At 31.7% G+C, this 16,139-nt stretch overlaps 1 protein-coding gene across 1 annotated transcript in view; it reads left to right on the forward strand.

The window, feature by feature from the left end:
- The window catches only part of CAPZA2 (capping actin protein of muscle Z-line subunit alpha 2), a 95,471-nt gene extending 79,621 nt beyond the window's left edge, over window positions 1-15,850 (forward strand). Inside the window, exons 4-10 of the mRNA XM_077115132.1 lie at window positions 604-667; window positions 3,921-4,127; window positions 6,630-6,709; window positions 9,493-9,571; window positions 11,235-11,306; window positions 13,822-13,884; window positions 14,921-15,850. Of these exons, the coding sequence (XP_076971247.1) occupies window positions 604-667; window positions 3,921-4,127; window positions 6,630-6,709; window positions 9,493-9,571; window positions 11,235-11,306; window positions 13,822-13,884; window positions 14,921-15,061 (706 nt within the window). The 3' untranslated portion in view covers window positions 15,062-15,850. The remainder of the gene's footprint in view (window positions 1-603; window positions 668-3,920; window positions 4,128-6,629; window positions 6,710-9,492; window positions 9,572-11,234; window positions 11,307-13,821; window positions 13,885-14,920) is intronic.
- The last annotated feature ends 289 nt before the right edge of the window (window positions 15,851-16,139 follow it).

The following is a 16,139-nucleotide window of genomic DNA, read 5'->3' on the forward strand; positions in this document are numbered from 1 at the left end:
AAAGGACTCCAGAAAGCTAATTAAGACCCAGCTTGAATGGGCAGGCCCACACCTCTGTGGAAATAAACTAATCAAAAAGTCACACCCACAACTAACTGAGTGGGTCATATCTCCATGGAAACAGTCTAATCAAAAGATTCCATGAGCTCTTTTCTCTCTCTATGGGCTCTTTTAAGGACTCCAGTAAACTAATTAAGACCCATCGTGAATGAACTGGCTCACAACTCCATGAAAATAATGTAATCAGAAGGTCAGTCATACAGTTGAGTGGTTCACATCTCCAAGGAAACAACCTAATCAAAAGATCCCACCCAAAAAATCAGTCTGCCCCCACAAAATTGGATTCAGAGTAAAGGAACATGGCTTTTCTGGGGTACATAACAGTTGCAAACCAGCACACAGGTGAATCATCTGGTTAAAATTTTATTGACAGGTTAAAGTGTCATTTTAGGGGTGGGCCACAGTGGCTCACTGACAGAGCTTTCGCCTGCCATGCTGGAGACCTGGGTTCAATTCCCAGTGCCTGCCCATACAAAAAAAAGTTGTCGTTTTAGAAAAAGCATTAAATATTTCATCTCAAGTAATTAACTTTTTTTTCTTTAGTGCATTTGCACAGTATAACTTGGACCAGTTTACTCCAGTAAAAATTGAAGGTTATGAAGATCAGGTATGTTTCATGTAAATATAGGATCCAGATATTCTTTGTTTAATTTATAATAGTTTATGTATCTTACAAGATTTGTAAAGTGGTATGTTCAGAGATAAAAAATTGTTCATTTTAATCATAGCCACTTATGCAAAGTAGTTGAAATTTATTTATCTTTTGAATGCAATAATGCCATTAGCAGAAGGCCCTTTTAGAGGTAGATGCAATTCATTTGAGATTTTAGAAAACAACTGCTTTAAATTACTTTCTTATTTTTTATAGGAAAAAAAAGCAATCCTTTATTAAACCAAAATCTAGACTATATATTATTAGTAAGGTTTATATGATAATTTGGTTACTCTGGAATTCTACAGTTCTTCATATGAGTAACTTAGCATTTAGTAGTTATTAAATCTTTTCTTTCCAAAATGCAAGTAGAATTGCTAAGCTAAGAAAAGCCACAAAAGATTATTAGCATTGTAGGTTTTTTTGGTTTACAGTTATTAACAACTGAATGGTGATTGTATGAATTCATATCGTTCTCGCATGAAGCACAATTTAAATAAAGCAATTTGAAGAAGGAACTGGTAGGTAGAACATAAGAGAAAGTCCTAAGTGGCTAATTTTGTCAAAGCTTGTTTGGCATTATTCGTTATGTAATATGTAGTCATACAGTTACAGGGGATAGAGTGAGACTAGAAAGAAGATGACTAGTAATTGAGGGGAAACATAAGCTTATACATATAGCTATATATGTCTCTATATACCCATATATATATAAAGCTGTATAGTGTTCCATTTTATTAATTTCCTAAATTTATTTTATTTCTTTTGATAGATTTTGGTTTATTGCATTTTTTGGTTGTTGTTGTTGTTTTAATTATTACAAACAATGCTGTACTAAACATTTTTGTACCTTTGGGGGCATTGATAGTTGTCTTAGAATAAATCCCTAAAAGATTTGCTTGCTCAAAGGAATTTATTCTTATAAAATGTTGAGTAGCTCCCAAAGTCATTTTATGAACCTAGATTAATTTTAATAGCCAAACAATAAAGACAAACAAAAAAAAAGCAAATTGTAGACTAATATCACAAATGACTATAGATTTTTAAACTAAATAAGATACTAATACCTAGAATCCAGAAATGTATCCAAAGAATAATATACCAAGATTAAGTAGAATGTATTACACGAATGCAGAAGTAGTTCCATGTAAAGCAATGTTTTGGTCTTATCTATTACCCAACAAAACAAAAATAAGAACTTAATAATATATCAATAGATGGTGAAAGGGGATTTGAAATATCTAGCAGCCATTTCTCATTAAAAATAAAAACCTTAAGAAAAGTAGGGATAGAAGAAAACTTCTTAAATACAATAGGCTGTTTAACAGAAACCAGCAGCAAATATCATAAGCTGCAAACACTAAAACAATTTTAGTTTAAAAATTAGCTAGGTAAGCCTACTTAACATTATTATTTATCATAAGTAGAGGTGTAGCAAGAGAATGAGAACTTGTAAAGCATTGGAAAAGAAGAGAAAACTCTTTGATGACAAGATTTATATATATAAAAATAGCAAGAGACTCTAGTAAAATTAACCACCTCCCCACCCCCAAAGAAATACTACTAGACTTAATAGAAGAATTTGGTAAAAGGCTGAGTTTAACATATACAAAACTCATTCATTACCTTTCCTCTGCTGTAGCAAGTAGTGCCTAAGACTAGAAATGAAGAAGAGGGGAATTCCACTTAAAATAATAGTAAAAACTATACCTCAACCTAGGAATAAGTTAACAAAAAAGGCTTAGGATTGTGATTCTTCTGGATAACAGAAGATAGTCTGTTATTGAGGAGACAAACAGATCAGTAGAACAGCTTAGAGAACCTGAATTTAATCCTAGAATATATAAAAATTTCGTACATGATAGTTATAATTTACCTAGACATTTTATGTAATAAGATATATTGGCACAACAGGTTTCCATGATTGAAGTTGGACCTCTTCTAACACAATATACAGAAGTAAATTTCAGATGAATTACAAAATTGTAAGATGACTAAAATTGTAGAAGAAAATCTAAGTTTGCATGTACAACATAGGGTAGGAAAAACTATCTTAAACAAGACCAGAAACCTAGTCACTAAAAAAAGGATGGACATTTTTTTTTACTGCATAATAATTTTTTTAAACTGTCAATTGTAAAGATACCTTAAACAAAAAACTCTTATAAGTGAAAAGGGAAAAAACAATCCAGGTTAAAAATACACAGAAATAATAAATAATACAGACAAGCAAGTCACCAGCAAACATGAAAACAGGTTTAAATCTATCAGTCAGTCAAGGAAATATAATTAAAGTAATGCAAACAATTTTATAGCAATCAGCAAAAGTTGTATAATGCCTGTTGATGGTGATAATGTGGAGGAAAGTATACTCTCATATACTGTTCATAGAAATGTGGATTGTAAAAGCCACTTTTGTGGAAAGCAATCTCATTATATAATAAAATGTAAAAATACATAAGCTCTTTAACTGCTCTCTTTACTCCCACTGTTGGGAATTTATTCAAAATAAATGAAAACATCAGAGTGTTAAAATATAAGTACAATAAAACTTTCAGCATTTTCAATGTACCCACATACGCACCCACAAAAAAAAAGCCTAGAAACAAAGAGAAGGCCCATCAGTAGGAGAATGGCTCAATAAATTATGATATATCCACATGTTCATGGGATATTATGTAGCCATTAAAAAGAATAGTAAGAGTTATATCAGTTGACTTAAGTCATTTCCATAATGTTTTTATGGGGAAAAAAAATAAAAGCCAGATTCAGAACAGCATGTGTGTGGGTGTGTGTATGTACATTTTCATTCCATTTTTTCTAAAAATAATGACTAAAAATACCCTGTACATGTGTTTATGTATGTACATATGTAGACATATGTAAATATTTACATATGTAGAATTATGTGCATATAAGAAAAATTTAAATGATGCATAACTATGTTGCTAGCATGTTTTACATCAGGAAAATAGAGAAGTCCTGACTTAAATAGAGTAGAAGGGAAAAGGGGGGAAGTTAGAAAAATAAAACACAGAAATGTATAGGATCAAATTTATGTACTTTAAACTGTGCACAATTCAGTTATACATAAATGAATAAATTAGATTTTAAAAATTTGAAAGTCTGTTAAAAACAACTGTCTGGTTATTTTATCAGAAACTGCTGTTTTAAATATTTTTTTTCAAAACTTATTCCATCATTGAAGGTATTGATAACAGAACATGGCGACCTGGGTAATGGAAAGTTTTTGGATCCAAAAAACAGAATCTGTTTCAAATTTGATCACTTAAGAAAGGAAGCAACTGATGCAAGACCCTATGAAGCAGAAAATGCAATTGAATCATGGAGAACTTCCGTAGAAACTGCTCTGCGAGCTTATGTAAAAGAACATTACCCAAATGGAGTCTGCACTGTAAGTCATCAATGTGTAGCTTTTTCTTTTGTTTTATATGAATAAAACAATGCTTTTATGATATGAAATTTACAGTAATTTACAGGACTAACATTTTACAAACTCATCACTTTTTTCCCTTGAAGTAAATATTTCTAAGAATGTTTACAATTTTTTTCAAGGAACTCTAAATATATAAATCAATATAGTAATACAAAATGGAAAAGTAGGTGTACCTTAAATTAAATCCAAGTAGGAGTTTTAATATATTGATTGCAAGGATATGATATGATGATATTCTGTAATTTCATGTTCATGATTCATCTCAGTAAGTTTAAATCAAATTTATTTTTATTTAGTTACAGAAATCTTAAATAAAATTATTTGGAAGTAGAATCATATCCATATGTTTTGTAGTCAAATTTCTTGTCTCTTTAATGTGGTTCTTTAGTTCATTTAATCTATTTTTTTATATTTTTAGGATGAAATACCTTAAGAGTGCTTTTTCCCTTTATTTTCATAATATTGTTTGTACCATGCCAGATATTTTAGTCCCCGGTTTATTTGTGCTTCTGTGGTCATCTTCTCCATAGCCAGCATGATGTTTTGAAATGCAAATCAGATCATGAAAATCCCCTGCTTGAAACACTTCAGAGATTTCTCACTGCAGAATCCAGACTTCTGAACATGATTTTAGAAGGCCCTATGGAGCTGACTTCTGCTTACCTCTCCAACCTAAGGCCCCATGCATCTTGGTTTATACCTGCTGTCCAACATGATTATTAATATTACCAGTAGCACCCCCATTTCATTCTCAGATGTTTCCTGGTTAGGACAGAAATTCACATGGTCCCCTTAAGTGTCTAGCTCTCAATAATTACTTGAGAAATATAGCCACATAACCTTAAATATCTTAGGAGTTATTTGAGTTATAATCTTGTTAATCGGGGTTATTTTGGAAAAACAACCATGAGAATAAGGTGATTAGATCAAATTATAGAGACCTTGTTTATTCTAAGAGTGTTGAAAGAAACAAATCATTCACTACTTTTAAAGCTGTAGACAAAAGGTGAAAAACATTATTATACATCATAGGCATTCTCTTAAAGACCTTTCTCAGTTGTAAGTAAACTGTTTCTCATCTCTTATCCCGATCACAATACTTTTTTTTTTTAACTTTTTGTTGTATTGCATAACACATGTACAAAGCTCTTAGGCACTCTTCAATAAGTTGTTACAAGACAGATCCCAGAATTTGTCATGGACTACCATACTATCCTCTCAGATTTTTCCTTCTAGTTGCTCCAGAATATAGGAGTCTAGAAAGCTTAGATATTTTTTTTATTATCACAATCCACTTTTTTCCTTCTTTTTTTGTGAAAAATAACATATATACAAAAAAGCAATAAATTTCAGAGCACAGAACCACAAGTACTTGTAGAACATATTTCAGAGTTTGACATGGGTTACATTTCCACAATTTTAGATTTTTACTTCTAGCTGCTCTAAGATACTGGAGACCAAAAGATATCGATTTAATGATACAGCATTCATATTCATTTGTTAAATCCTGTCTTCACTGTGTAAGTCCACCATCACCTTTGATCTTTCTGTCCCCGTCTTTAAGGGTGTTTGGGCTTTAGCCATTCTAACTTTTTCATAGGAAGGGTTTGTCACTAATATGGGGTAGGGAGATGGAACTGTCTGATATTCTGGAGAGTTTGGGCCCTCTGGATTTCAGGGCTTATCTGGACCAGGGACCCATCTAGAGGGTGTAGGTTTCTGAAAAATTACTCTAGTGCATTGAACCCTTGCCCATCACAATACTTTTTTTAAAAATCTGTTTTATTTTATTATTATTTTTTTTATGTGGGCAGCACCAGAAATAGAACCCGGGTCTCTGGCATGGCAGACAAGAACTGTGCCTGCTGAGCCACCGTGGCCCACCCACAATACTTTTTAAAATGTTAGTTTTGGATACATTTTGGGGGGGAGTGCATGGTCGAGGAATCAAACCTGGGTCTCCCTCATGGAAGGCAAGCATTCCACCACTGAATCACCCATGGAGACATTTTTAAATGAGTTGAAATGGGAATCCCCAAGATTGTGAAGTGAACAAAAAGGATAATCACAATCTATGCCCAGTTTTTATTTGTGTGGAAACTGCAACATTGATATCTACATGTTTAAGATAAATTCTCTACATAATTCTCTACATTTCTTATACCTGTGCTTGAAAAACATGTCTATCTGTATATATATGAATATATTTTAGAGTAAAATTAGTTTTACTCAGTAAATTGTACTTTATTAATTGTGAGCTCTGCTGTGATCCACTATTAACAATCCAAGATAAGGCATACATATTTTTTCCTTAGTTCCTATATTGGAATGATGACCTACTTTGAATTCTGTTTGTGTTCCTGCCAAAGTGTATACAGATTTCACTATTTTGTAGATGTTTAGCGTTGGACAATCTGTGATCTGAAATTTATTCTTGTGCCTGTTTTCTTTGCTAATAAGGTATATGGTAAAAAAATAGATGGACAGCAAACCATTATTGCATGCATAGAAAGTCATCAGTTCCAAGCAAAAAACTTTTGGTAAGTTAAATGGTTTGTATGGAGGATTTTGACTTTGTTTATGTTGGTTGTAGTTCATGCTTTCATGATTATAGGTATGCTTTGTTTCTGTATGATTGACTAAGAGCAGTCTAAATAGCATAATCAACTTCAGGCTTTTGATATAGAAAGGTATTCCATAATAAGCCTTATCATTTAAGATAGCATTTAATCCATTGACATTCAATGAAAAGTGTGTTGGGAGAGGAGCATCATAAGGCAACAGTGTCTGCCTGATGTAGTCTGATAGGTCCCTGTGCTCATTTTGAGAAGGGGTTGTACCAGAATGAAACTTGCATGGTGAGGGGAATAGATGCAATTAAAAAGTGAACTATGATTCTTTTGTGAACTTTGGAAAAATCCATTCCATATGTAAATATACACCTTAATGATAAGCTGCAGTTTCTTAAAGCTCCTTGTGTCCAAATTACATTTATGGATTTAATATAAATATGGTTTATATATTTCAGGCCTGAAAACTTGGAGCATTAATCTACCAGAATCTCAAAGCAATACATCTTCACAAAAATAATTATTAATTTATTATTTTTGTGCCAGAGACCTATAATAAGATCAGTCTTGTGAGATTGAGCTAATATTAAAGGATAACTATTGTTAGTCAGTTTTACTTTAAAATGCATTGGAGATGTTTTAATGAATTTACTAATTAATTTTCAAAAATATAATTCCTTGCTCGCCCGCCATGCCAGAGGACCCGGGTTCGATTCCTGGTGCCTGCCCATGTAAAAACTATATATATATATATATATATATATAATTCCTTTGAGCTTTAACATATGTAAAATGTATATCCTTGAATTTTCTGTTTTCACTGTTTATATATCTGAATGTGTATTTTTAAATCACTACTATTTTAAATCACTACAAACATTGTACTGAAGTTAAAAAAAAAAAGTTAAAATGATTTCCATTTACTGGGAAAGGCAAATTTTATATGATTTTCCAAAGAGCTGAGTATCATGTCATCATAATTTCAGTAAAATCTAAATATTTTCATGCAAAAAATAAATAAATAGAAATACAGATAGAATAAAAATTGTAGGACTACTAGTCTTGAATGTTTCTTTCTTAGATTTCACTAGGTACCTTGTCTTCTTGGGCTCAACTGTTTCCTCAGTGTCTAGCAAGATCAGGGACTTAATAAATGTTTGTTGAATGAATATATATGTGTAATCATAGGATTAATAAAAGAGGGACACAATGTAATTTTCTTTTTTAAAAGACTAGAAGATGTTGACTGTTTGCACCATTAATGAGATTCTGTCTACTGAATAAGTTAGTAAAGTTAGTGAAGTAAAGGTTTTGGAAGGATTTTTGAAGGGGTCCTGAAATTGTTACCATTATGGTTTGGAATGCCTTTTTTTCTTTTTTATAATCAATAGTGATATATGCATATTGTCATAATAAGTCAGTAAAATATATGTTTAGAAGTCGCTAGTTGCTTGGTACTAATACTAAAACAAAACTAATACTTTCTTTTAGAATCATGAAACAGAATAAATAGACCTAGGTTCTTTTTCCAACCTCTTCTTTGGATAGTCTTGGATGAGTCATTCAAAATCAAGGAATGTTACAAAATTTTCTTTTGTAGTGTAAAACATACATATTGGTCTAATAATAGTAAATATCAAATATTAGATGTTAACTTAAGATATGAGAGTACTGTTATTCTGCAGACTTTTATGAATGTGGAGACTCCAATAATATTGAAGGGAATCCAGAAATAATTTTGTAGCAAAAACTAGCATATTGGTCTTTTACTGTTCTATTTTATTTTTAGAAATATAAAAAAAGCTATTAGGTAATAATTGGTATATCGGACTGTGTCTTTAGCATGCAGAGAGCATGCAGAGCCAGAAAGAAAGAGAGTTGCTAAGAAAAGGCTGTCAGAAAGTAAAATGTTCTGTATCTGAGAGGCAAAACATGAATAATATACTTATTGCTTATTTATAATTTCTCAGTTTCCTACCATGAATATGTACTAATTTGTATACCAAAAATCATTTGGGCTTGGAGGAGGATTGCCTTTTATGTGGAAACTGCCAACCCAAAATTAGAAAAGAGAAAATAATCTGATATTTATATCTTTCTATAAGTCTTCTCTTTCCAGGTATTAAATTCTCTGTTGTATAACATTTGCAAACCATTCTTTTTTTTTTTTTTAACATTTTTTATTGTATATTGTAACGTATACACAAAGCAAAGAAAGAAAAAAACGTAGTTTTCAAAGTACTCTTCAGCAGTAGTTACAGGACAGATCCCAGAGTTTGTCACGAGTGCAAGCCGTTCTTTTAAAATTATTTTGGCACTTTGTTTTACTCAATAGTAGTAGAGGTTAAACTGCATTGACAGTATTCGTGAAAGTCTCTGATAATCTGAATATTAGTTCAGTTTATTCTTAACTAAAGAATAAGTAATGCAGTTGACAAAGCTTAAGCTTTTTCTCCAAGATGTAGCTATAGGATTTAATTTTGAACTGTATTGTAAGCTTTAACTTTAAAGTGTAAAGTTGCTTCCATCACATAGGACCTTTTTTATCAGTAGGGTAAAAATTAAATTGAATGTAGCTCATAACTAAACTTAACCTTTTAATTCTTTTGAATATTTCAGTTATTAAAAATTAAATGTCCAGCATACACCTTCCACACTCTTTCACACTGTAGTATTAAATTTAAATCTGAAACTTAAAGTTTATTCAGATTATTTTCCCTACCTTATTTACAGCTGCTGTTTTTATTTTTAAGGAATGGTCGTTGGAGGTCAGAGTGGAAGTTTACAATCACTCCTTCAACCACTCAAGTGGTTGGCATCTTGAAAATTCAGGTATGAAATAAACAGTCTTGTTTACTGATCTCTAGATGATTCTGAACAGAGAAACAACTAATTCATAAGTTTACATTTTCATGGTACAGCTTAACTATTTTGTTTCCAGATCTTTCTTGTGGGGTAATGAGAAAAGCAACTAGTGCTGATTTCATCTTTTAAATAACCTTGCAGTTCATTCTCTAGTCATAAAAAATCTGCGAGGATGCTGACTGATTCCAAAAACACAGCTAAAATTAGATGCTACCATTTGGTCTGCTTTTCATACAATTTGTTCATCTAAGCATCTTGTAAATTTGAGTTGTACTGCCTGTCTTCTGAGTTAGATAAAGTATTAACGTTTGTGTTTAAGTATATAAATATGTTATATATATTTTTAAGTATCCCCTATGTTCACATTTGGCTCCTTAGATCTCATCAAACTTATAAAAAGTATTGTCCTGAAAATTATAAAAGGAAAAAAATGAATCAGACTTTTTATATGCTGCTTTATAATGTGACTCCAGTATTTATTTCTTGTCTTATTTCCCATTACAGTCTTGGTGACTGTCTCTTAGGGACTAGAGAATAGAGATTGAGAGCATGAATTATGAAGCCAGACTGTTTGAGTTCGAATCCCAGACATCAAGGAAGTCACCTAAGTTTTTTGTTTGTTTCCGCATCAGTTAAAAAAAAAATGAAGAAAAGAAAACAAAAAGCAGCAATGATTTAAAAGATTATATGAATATTTGAAAGTGGGTAAAATGGTTAGACTGATTCAGACACGGAGTAGTAGATGAATGGTAGCCTTTATTCTTCATATTATTCCTTCTTTCAGAATGGCCTCAGTAGCTCTTACCTGGAAAATTAAAACATATTCTAAAACGGTAGTCCTGTTGCATCAAAGTTTGTTGATAGCAGGGGTTATCTGGTTCGTAGCTCTATCTCTAGCACTTTATATGGTGCCTAGCACATAATTGTTACTTGTTTTGTTGAATTGCCAGACACTTTCCCATTCCCTAATCCATTTTTCACATTGCCATCTGAAAGATGATTTTTTTAAAAATCTAAATCTTCAGCATTACTTGCCTATCATTTTGTGGTACAAGCCTTTTTTTAATCATCAGAGAGAGTCTAGAGTATTGGTAATTTACTTTGTACATACCTCTTACCGTGTTGTATTCAAAACTGTCAGAGATCAGGAATTGTGTTATAAGATGTGAGATAAGAAACTGTCTTCTTAAAAGCTATGTATCCCCAAGAACCTTCTATAGTAGCAGGCATTTTAAGTATTCACTCAGTTAATGATTTGTTGGTTTAATCTCTTTGAATTCAGAAGAGTAAATGATTAATGAAAATGCACAAAAAGAGGAGCAATGTTTGGGAGAGAATACCATGAGTACAATTTGGACATCTTGAATTTAGGTACCAGCAGAGTATCTATCAGGTGGAACTGTCATGCAGTCAAATCAAAGGAGGGCTTGCCTAGATGAAAATTGCAGACACTCCTTACTATTCTCTACACTGAAAGCAAGAGGAGTCTTGGAGTGTGAAGGGCCTACAGCACAGCAGAGAAAGTCTAGACTTGAGCTGAAATTGGTAGTCATCTGCCTGGATGTGATTGTTGAAGCTGTCAGAATCTTGGAGTCTATAATGTGGTTTCTATAATTTCTTTTTCTAATAGGTTCATTATTATGAAGATGGTAATGTTCAGCTAGTGAGTCATAAAGATATACAGGATTCCCTAACAGTGTCTGTAAGTAATTAATTCCAAAATAAAATTTAAACATTAACTCACTACTTCTATAAACAGACCAGTTTTGGAATTAACCCTTTAATATTTCTCTTTCAGATTAAAGTATTTTTAGGTTGATTAAAGATGTCAAGTAATTAGAAATCTGTACATAACCTTTTTTTAGAAGTTTTATTGAGATATAATTCACCCACTTAAAGTATAAAACTGAATGTTGTTTTTACTATATTCACAGGATTTTACAACCATCACCACAATTTAATTTTGCAACATTTTCATCCTCCTTAAAAGAATTCATATCCCTTAGTCACTCCCTTTCTTCCCATTTCCTGCCCCAAGTTCCTCCCATTTCTAGGCAACCACTAATCTACTTCATGGGTCTATGGGTTTTCCTATTCTGAGCATTTCATATAAATGGAATCATTATATGTAGTCTTTTGTGGCTGGCGTCTTTCACTTAGCATGATGTTTTCAGAGTTCATCTGTGTTACACATGTATCAGTACTTAATTCGTTTTAATTGCCAAATAATATTCCATTGTTTGGCTATACCATATTTATTTATTAACAGTTGATGACATTTGGGCTCTTTCTGTATTTTAGCTATTAGGAATAAAGCTGCTATGAGCATTCATGTACTAGCTTTGCATAACATGTTTTAATTTCTTTTGAGTATATAACTAGGAGTGAATTGCTGGGTTATGTGTAACCATTTTCTAATCTCACCAACAGTCCATCAGTAAGTGTATGAGAGTTCCAGTTACTCCACATCCTCACCAAAACTTGTCTCTGTTTTTAATTGTAGCCATCCTAGTGGGTTTGAAGTGGTTTTTCATTGTTTTTATTTACATTTCCATGTGGCTACTGACATTGAACTTCTTTTCATGTGCTTATTGGCTATTTGTGTACCTTCTTTGGAAACATGTCTATTCAGATTCTTTGCCCATTTCTTAATTGTGATTTTATTGTTGGGTTGTAATTGTTTCTATACATTCTGTTCCTCATATTTTGTACAAGTTCCTCATCTGATATATGGTTTCTAAATATTTTCTCCCATCTTGTGTGTTGTCTTTTTACTTTCTTGTTGGTATTGTTTATGACACAAACGATTTTAGCTTTGATGTAGTCCTATTTATTTATTTATTTTTCTTGTCACGCTTTTTGGTGTATTTGATATAAACCATTGACTAATCCAAAGTTATAAAGATGTATTTCAGTGTTTTCTTCTAAGAGTTTGATAATTTTAGCTCTTACATGTAGTTCTATGATTGTATGCTTTCTTTCCTCTAGCTGTTTGGATTATTATTTAATGAGGTTTTTTCTGAAGTTCAATTTTCAAATTCAAGAAATTTTGAACTTGGATTTATTTCCCTACTTAGTTCTTTCATACATTCTTTCCATTGAAAATGCAATTATTTCTTCGTTCAGTTTTTTGCCCCAAGGATACTATAGGATGTTATGAACATTAATGGTGACATTTTTCCATAAATATTTGTGTTACGTACATAAACGTATCAGAGCACATAAGTGTTAACTGCTGATATACAAAGTTAACTCTACATATTAAATTATAAATTATTTTTAATTCAAGAAAGCATTTGATTTAACTTTAAGAAACATGTTAGGTCATATGCTACCTGAAAAGGGAAATTGTTTTGTTTAATTTTTCATTACCAGTTAAATGAGCCTTGCTTTTGTGGTGAGTGCTACTCTCCTTGCCAGTAAAATTTGCCCATAAAAGGAATTTATTAATGTTTGGTTTTCTGTGACGCATAATATTTGGCATTGTTACATGTTTCAAGTTCGTACTTGTAATATTATTTGCATAACAAGGGTACACTTGGTATTATCTGTCTTGGGGAGTTTGATGTTGAGCAAACATTCTTCCTGAGAGAGACTTGTCTGCAGAGTATGTGCTGTAGAGTTGTGAGAGATGGTAATGGTAATTAAACTTGTCCTGACTGAGCTTTTTGGGAATATATTTTGCACTATATCTTTTAGGGCTGGAATTCTTTTCAAAGAGAAAAAATAAAAACTCACTCCCCTTATTACATTTAAAGTAAAATATTAGGGAATTTTAAATTAACACTGTTTTATTTTTAAAGCAGTCTAGATTTCCATCAAATTTACTCTTAGGGAAAAAGAAAAAAATCTATATATTGATGTGTTAAAAATTTTTTTTCCAGAAGATATTTAAACACTGGGGTAAAATTTTACCATAAGTAAATATTTTTCAAAAGTATTACTGTTGTGGTAATATTGTTCAGTAAATATTTAACAGAATTAAATAGTCATTAGTTAGAAATCTATACCTAATTTCTTGCCTGTAAAGATTGTCTATTGGAATGCATGTTACGTGTCATAATTGAATTTTTTCATTTTTGTCAAGATGTAACTTCCTTTAACCAGTTAAATACTGAGACCAGGCTCATTTTGTAGAATTTTTTAAAAATTTGGCTAGTTTCAAAATAACTATTTTATTTCCTTTTGGTTTTGTTTTATTATTGTTATTCATACAGAATGAGGTACAAACAGCAAAGGAATTCATAAAGATCGTAGAAGCTGCAGAAAATGAATACCAGGTATGATTTCCAAAAGTATTATGTAATGTATATTCACTTATGAATCATGACACTGAAATTTTATTTTCAGTCACAAGTCTTTTTTTATCCCCACTATAATAAATAGCAGTGCTGGATCAGATTTCAAGTAGAAGCCATGTATAGGCAATGTTCTTATATCAGTTCCTGAGGCTATCTATCATTCTCTGCAAAAAGAAGTTGACTGAGGATATAGAGGCAGATAAAAAGCCTTTAACATGTTGACACATGCAGAACAATATACATTTTTAATTTCAGAGACTGTGAGGGGATTCAGGGCAAGGCTGGGCTGCTCTCAGTCCTGGAAAGGTAAGGTCATGGAAAACTGCCAAGACATGGCAGATGGTACAAGAGAGAAAAGAGGCCATCTAATTAGGGTGGTCTTGGCACCTTCAGGCTCCACTCCCCCCGCCCTTCATTAAGTTCCTCAAGTAGCAGCAAACACAAACATCTTGGATGATAGAGAATGCTTATGTTTGTAAAAACTGAAAACTGTCCCTGACTTTTGGGACTCAACAGTAAGCACATGTCAAGGTTTTAAGTGGCTTTCATTTCTGATTGGAAATTTTTATTTAGGAGGTATTTCCTAAACCATTTGTATATATTTAATCTGCTTAGACCACATTTTGAGCTCTACTGTTTGTATTATTTGTCAACTTCTAAACTACATTCTTGAAATTAAGCAATTAGTTTGTGTCTTGGAGAACTTTTCATCCCTTGCAAACCGGAAATTTCTGAATTGCTTTGAGTGACATAGTAAAATAGTTCCAAAATGAGTACATTCAAATATTAAATCTAATTTTCAGTTTCATTTCATCATTTTAACTACTCAAAACAATTACAAGCTTTTTCTTTTAACTACTTTTAAACAGCTTTTAAATCGTGTTAGAATTTTTATTTGACTATTTAAAAGCAGTGGAACAGGCTACTTAAAGTTTTTTCTGAAAACATCTATGTGTTTTATAAATTGTTCTGTTCTTTTTATTTGCTTTAAATATCTAACTACTGTTTTTCATAGACTGCCATCAGTGAGAATTATCAGACAATGTCAGACACTACTTTCAAAGCCTTACGTCGACAGTTGCCAGTTACACGCACCAAGATTGATTGGAACAAGATCCTTAGCTACAAGATTGGCAAAGAGATGCAGAATGCATAAGATGAACATTGCATGACTGGATCATTTTAGTGTCTTTACGTTAAAAAAAATTATTATTGCAAAAGTATTCAGAACTGTCAAGCTGCTCAGTCAGATGGGCTGTTGCCATTTAAAATCACTGTAATTAATTAGTTTGGTTAGAGCACAAAGCTTAGCTAATCAACCATTATTTTTCATTTCTTTTGTTCAAAGAATATTGAAAATCAGTTTAGTTTAAATGTCTTTTACTTTCTGTTAAGCCTTTCATTCTTACAATGAAGAGATGATTTCTATAGCTTATGGTTAAAAGTTTTTGACATGTTTCAAAAATATTTTACTTACTATAACCCTAAAATTGTTGTCTTTTGGTTTATGAAGTGGGTAACTTTTGATATTTGCCCAGTTCTTTTTAATGGGGTAAATAAAAGACTTTCTAGTTGAAGGTGGTTGATGGATTTAGCCAGATTTGCTGCTAAAGAAATTGTCTGCCTTTTCCCCTCACCTTTTTCATGTATGTAAGATTGAGATTAGAGAGAAAGCATTTTCTATATCATGTGTAAACCTTTCAAGGAGGTTATTTAGCTAGCTTAGTGTTTAACTAAACTTTTTTAAACAAGGCCAAGGTCTAATGATGTTTTGAGATTCTGAAATTAAATGAAGAAACTTATTTCAGAAATGCATTTAATGCTTTTTATTTCTTGTGAGTTATGCAAATTAGCTTGAATTCCATATGTCCCTGAGTTATTTTTATCATAAAGCCACAAATGTATTATAACACAGCAAATTGTAATATATATAATCCTGAACTCATGACCATGTCTCAGTTTATTTTTTTTTCCCTTGGATTGAAAAGTACCAAAATTCAATGTGACATTAAAATGCAAATTTTCCTATTTATTTGAATATAAAATCACCAGTGAGTCATACATTATTTTAAAATACTTTTTGAATATTGTAATTCTTAAGTGATTGTAAATTAGAAGAGCTGGGAGTACATATGATGTGCAGTAATAGTCTAGGTTTTTCCATCTTCCTATGCATAATAAGCATGTTTGTAATATTTTTAAAAATACATTTACTGATGCTACAGGAATTTCAA

The sequence above is a fragment of the Tamandua tetradactyla genome, chromosome 1, assembly GCF_023851605.1.
Source record: "Tamandua tetradactyla isolate mTamTet1 chromosome 1, mTamTet1.pri, whole genome shotgun sequence".
Taxonomy (NCBI): Eukaryota; Metazoa; Chordata; class Mammalia; order Pilosa; family Myrmecophagidae; genus Tamandua; species Tamandua tetradactyla.